Source organism: Alosa sapidissima, chromosome 12, assembly GCF_018492685.1.
Source record: "Alosa sapidissima isolate fAloSap1 chromosome 12, fAloSap1.pri, whole genome shotgun sequence".
Taxonomy (NCBI): Eukaryota; Metazoa; Chordata; class Actinopteri; order Clupeiformes; family Clupeidae; genus Alosa; species Alosa sapidissima.
This window is the reverse complement of record NC_055968.1, coordinates 32187245-32192885: the sequence shown is the minus strand read 5'-3', so window position 1 is coordinate 32192885 and position 5641 is coordinate 32187245. Positions and strand designations below refer to the sequence as shown.

General features: G+C 45.5%; 1 protein-coding gene across 1 annotated transcript; it reads left to right on the top strand.

The window, feature by feature from the left end:
- Nucleotides 1-1743: 1743 nt before the first annotated feature.
- ptmaa (prothymosin alpha a) lies at nt 1744-5434 on the top strand. The gene is made up of 5 exons (XM_042057327.1): nt 1744-1909; nt 4256-4324; nt 4420-4510; nt 4655-4731; nt 4848-5434. The coding sequence occupies exons 1-5, from the start codon at nt 1865-1867 to the stop codon at nt 4884-4886; spliced, it is 321 nt and encodes a 106-aa protein (XP_041913261.1). The 5' UTR covers nt 1744-1864; the 3' UTR covers nt 4887-5434.
- The last annotated feature ends 207 nt before the right edge of the window (nt 5435-5641 follow it).

The following is a 5641-nucleotide window of genomic DNA, read 5'->3' as shown; positions in this document are numbered from 1 at the left end:
GCGGTAGTCTGCCCTTGATCGGCAGTGCAGTTGTCAAATCACCGATCGCAAAGCGTCAAGTTTGCGTTCGCTCCATTTCACCGGCCAATCAGGAAAGGCTTCTATAGATTCAGTCATAAAACAGAAATAGGTGCAGAGTAGCAGTTCCCAGGCCAGTTTCTGCTTCGCGCGTAACGAACAAGATTGCGAAAGAGGGTGGGTAATACTGGTCTCAAAACAGTTATTGGTCCACAAGAAAACTGGAGCGCTGTTCACCGACACGACGACACACGGCATTGTGTTTGTCCATATTGGTGAGGTAAGAAGCGTTGTTTCTTGGACTATTGTACATTAAAGTGACATTCGAGGAATTCTATTTACGATTATATACTTTAATCAGATATTCTGGATGACCTGACATATCTCTTGGCCATTCATTTCTTGCTGATGAGATATTCTATCTTTGGTCACGTATGACGTCCATCTTTGTTGTGGCGTTAGTTCATCGGGTCGCTGGATTCGTTGATTGTCTTATTTCAATGCATTCTGAATAAACTACAAACAGTTGACACACTGTTAGATACGTTTCAACTCTCTAGTCGAATTTGAGTCGAATATACCTGACAATCAGGGGTGTGGAAGTGTCTCGCAAGCAGCTTGTTTTCCAGAGGAGGAGGGGAGAGAAAAACAAGCGCAAACGCGAGACTCGAGAAGAGAGGGGAGGGGTAGATATCTGTCACTCTATTGTTGATGAACCTTCAAATTTCGAATACCGTTTATGCCGCATTGTAACAATCTATAGGCTACCATCTTATGAATCGTATGGCCAAAGTGGAAACACTCTTTCCTGGAGCAGAAAGAGCCCCCCCCCCCTTTAATGGCATGAAAGTCGCTGTGAATGTGTGCAGCGGACATCTCCTTGTTACGAATTGCCAGACCAAAGTCAACCAACTTCAAACTTGGCATCACACATCTGACCAATCAGTGATAAGATCATTGTAATAACACAGGTTAATACGAATCCATATGTCAAGTTCATTTTTACTGTTAAAATACAATACTGGGTTTTGTTTTCATGTCTGCTTACATGTACGCTAAGTGTTTTTATTTAGTTGACCAAAATATTTGTAGCCTAATACAGCAGACTTTATTTTGTTGGTCAAACAGAAACCGTTTCAGTGGCTGACGCTGCGACATACATAGCACTCTAAAATAGATCTCATGAGTTTACTAAATCCAGTTGTTTGATGTAGGATAGTTAGGTCTCTCCTTCTCGCTCTCTCTACGTGTGTGTGTGCGCGTGCGTGCGTGCGTGTGTGTGTGAGAGAGAGAGAGAGAGTGAGAGAGAGAGAGTTTGTGTGTGTGTGTGTGTGTGAGAGAGAGAGGGAGACTGCGAGAGCCCGCGCGCGCACCACTGCGTGCTTGCGCGCGTGGGAGATAGAAAAGAGAAGAGGGAGGGCGAGAAAGAGAGAGGCAGAAAGAGAAACAGAGAGCGAGAGAGAGCAGGAGGAGGGAGGGAGGGAGGGGGTGCCATTAAATCGGCACAGCGAGGCAGGCTCGAGATACCTCGGAACGCGCAGCTACTCGTCACACAAATGACTCAAAGATCGGGCTGGAGGCGGGGCCTCTGTGCTGTAGAAATGCTGTCCATTGTTCCATCCTGCCCAATCAGAAAAACAGATTTGTTGTATTGTTGGCCAATCATATCACATTGGCCGTGTTAGGTTTCCGCCCTCTTTCTATATTAAATGGCTTCGCCGCCGCTTGAATTTGCCACTGGCGCTGCGAATCTCTTTCTTTTTCTTCTCGCCTTTTAAGTGGAACTGTTCTGTTCTGGATATTTTTTTTCGTGTTATCGCATAACAGTTGAAACCTTAAAAGAAAAATGGCAGACACTGAAGTTGACACCAGTTCAGAGATTTCTGCAAAGGTAGGCTATATGTGATGGAGACCCATTTAAACAGATTGCTGAAAATATTTCACGTTAGACTGGCGAGTTACCTACTCCGGGAATAAACATTCTGGCTTTGGAAGTAGTGTTTAGGCACTGGACTGATAGAGGGACAAGTCCATCAGTAAGAATTCATTTCCTCCTTCAAACTGAATACGACTGACGCTCTTTTGGCGCACTGTGGATGGAGTACTTGAAATATGAAATCGCTCAAAAGTTATTCCCGACCCAACAGCTTTTCGCATCTGAAGTCTTTATTGTCCGAAATGGAACAGTCTGCGCGGGTTCTTTGTTTGTACAAGCTCGTCGGTTCCTCTTTGAGCAGCGATTTGTAGCTGTAGACTAATCAGCACAACACCATGTAGTCACAGTTTAGTTTAGAGTGATGCTGAAGAATTACTTGTGCGTTTCCGTCATTATTCATTGAGCCAGTAAGCTGATTCAGTGAGCGCAGCAGTTTTCCAATATCTCCAGTGGCGGTGCACCAGCGGTCCAAACTACAAGTTTTAAATGAGTAAATTGTCGGTTCCAAAACAGTTTTCATTTCTTGCGGACAGCATGGGATTTGTTTGAACATAAAGAGTTGCTAGAGTTTCGCCGTGTGTCCTCGGAACTGTCTGTAGGTTATTGTGCGAGCGAGGCGCGAGGTGACCGCTGTTTATGTGGACAGGCATCGCAGCCGACATTCATGCTTCACGCCTCGAGCCCTCACAGGTTCTAACGGCACCCGGGTTCTCAGACTGAAAGCGAACAGCAACTTCTCGGTAAATTGCCTGAGCTATTTGCATTGTGAACTTCGATCGCATCTGTAAATGATACGCAACACGGATCGGGGTCCCGTCTTCTGTCTCTAGCGCGTATCGGACTCGGTTGCAATTCTGCAGAGTGGGAGGCGGCAGGACTCGTGCCGGAGACACGAAGTATCTCGGTGCTCTGGATTTAAAATTACGCGTGGGTCCCCGCGGTTATAGTTGAAGATTGCAGGAGCCTTTGCTCTGGGAAATCACGCATTTTCGTTTCGTGTGGACTGTTCAGGCTGCATTAAGCAGACTGAGGAAGTGGTTGGTGTTCTGCAGACTGAAGTTATGGTCGCGGGTACGGGGAACTGACCGGAGCTGTATATGAGCGCGAGCGGAAAGTTGGATGTTGTGCCGAACCGTTTTCTGGCGTAGCCAACACCAGTGCCCCGAGTTAACCTCTGCCCCCATTCCACTCGTATGAGAAAGCGCCGCTCTCACCAAGAACAGCGTTTCGACCCGTCTGGGGCCGTCCGCTTTCTATTCATCCGGTTTCATCTCGAGGCTCAGTGGAACACCTGGCTCGTCTCCTCTGTCAGTCGTCTGCGCGTGGAACCTCATCTAGCTCTCCTCTATGGCCCAAGAGATGCCGCTGAAAGCTAAGGGGCAGTGTAATCAAAGGTTGGACATGCCAAACGGTTTTTCGTAGCCTAACGAATAAAACGGAGTCTGCTGTAATTTCACTTTTGCAATCCGCCAACAATCTTTGTTGCCAGACCGTACCCACGGAAAACAGGGCTCGAGAGCGCTGATGATGGTGTAAGGAGGCGTTGGCGTGAGGTAGCCGGTAACCGGCTTAAAAGCTAAGGATTACCTAAACTAATTAATCTAAGCGATTTGCCACATCGGAAGCCATCCGAATGAAATATGGGCTAAGAAATATTACCTTTTTTATAGGAAATAATAACTCCAGTTTTATTAATTACGAATTAGATACTGAAATGTGAATTAATTTAGTGCAGGCCAAATGTTAGTCCAGACCAAATTTAGTTTCTGTGAGACAGACTAAAACCATACTAAAAGTAATTAAAATCAACTTTACTGATTACCTCCAGCAGATTTTAATGCTGGCAAATTAATCCAATGCATTGCCCTCCAGCCGCTATTGTCTCCCCTCGCTCGAGTTCATGTAGGCAGCCTCATTCTGACGGCACGTTTGTACGCTCTTATTGGCTGCTTTAGAATAAGCTGTTGATGTAGCATTGGAGTTGTAGTTTTTTAGCGGGTGTGTCTTGCCCTGGAAACGGCGATGTTCTTTATTTACTGAACTACACTGCTCATTCCGCTCAATGCCATCAGCGTATCAGATTACAACACTCCAGTAAGTCATTTAAAAGATGGCGGGGGATGGGAAACCACGAACCAAGAGCCAATTGAGTTCAGTGGACCAAAGTGTCTCGTTTCAAATGTTAAAACGCAAGCATGCTGTTCAAAGTTTATGATGGAGCAAGAGTGGGTCCATTGGTTCCTTTCAGTTGAGTGCATGCTGTCACATGTGTGAGATGGAATTTGTTTTCTCCCATTTCAGGACCTGAAGGAGAAGAAACAGGTTGAAGAGGCTGAGAATGGGAAGGACAAGCCTGCCAACGGAAACGCTGTACGTGATGAGTTTCAAATGTTCATACAAAGCTGTTAAAACCTGTGAAGTTTATTTTCATCTCCCTTGAACATGGCTATTTCTTCCTTCCACAGGTGGACGAGGAGAATGGGGACGCTGAAAATGAAGTAGACGATGAAGAGGATGATGTGGGGGAGGACGAGGATGAGGAAGATGACGGAGAGGGTAGGCTGGACTGCTGGATGGTTTTGGGTCAAATTAAAATGATTAGGCCTCAGGGACAGCTCTTGTGCTAGAGCTCCCTCTGGCTGCCACATGAGCTCACTGCACCTGTGTGACCTTCCCTCCCTCCCTCCCTCCCTCTGCTAGGTGATGAGGACGACGAGGATGATGAAGTCGAGGGGGCAACAGGAAAGCGGGCGGCTGAGGACGATGATGATGATGAGGTAATAGCCTGTCATAGTTACCCTTTAATCTGGAAGTTTAGATGAGTTGATGTGGGGATTTCTAAGGGGACATTTCGTAACTGTGTGTGTGTGTGTGTGTGTGTGTGTGTCTGCAGGATGATGTGGGAACTAAGAAACAGAAGACTGATGCTTAGGAGCCGCCTGGCTGCAGCCCCCTCCCCTCAGGACCGCGCAGGGGTCAACGCAAGGTCGTCTATTAGAGTTCACCGTCCACTCAGACTCACCCACCAGACGCAGACTTTTTAGAACCAACCAAGACTTCAAAGCTCTACCTTCTTACAAAATACTTTAAAAGGAGAATTCGTTTGTATTTTTATTTACATTTTATATTTTTGTACATATTGTTAGGAGGTCAGCCATTTTTGACCGTGATCTCTGGTGACCAAACGGTGCTTTGAAGTTGAAGCTTCTCTATGAAATAGACTTTACTTGTGGTTTGACCATGTCATGTTATCTCAACAGAAACTTGTACAAAATCAAAAAAGGTCAATTCAAAGCATTCCAGTAATGTTGTGTGTGTACTTTAGTTTGTACCATAAGCAGTTGGTTTGTATGGGATGGCCAGGCTGGAGAAAAGACGTTTCTTTTCTTTACTGTCTGTTAAAATTGCTGTCTATTGTGGCCTGTTTGATGTATGTGTGAAGTTTGTTGTACGACAATAAACCGGAATTTTATTTTGTGAGTTCTTAATAATTTCCCTAGTTTGTTTTTATCTTTGGACATCTTGTAGGCAGAAGTTGAAGTGACCCCTGACTCATTGTAGCTGGAGAGAGTGCCCCTCTCAGTTGGACTGTTAAACAGTTTATAGGCCTGCTAGAAAAAAATATGTACATCAATGTAAATGACTCTCTGCCTTAAAGACTTCACGACCTGGTAAATTTTATTGCAT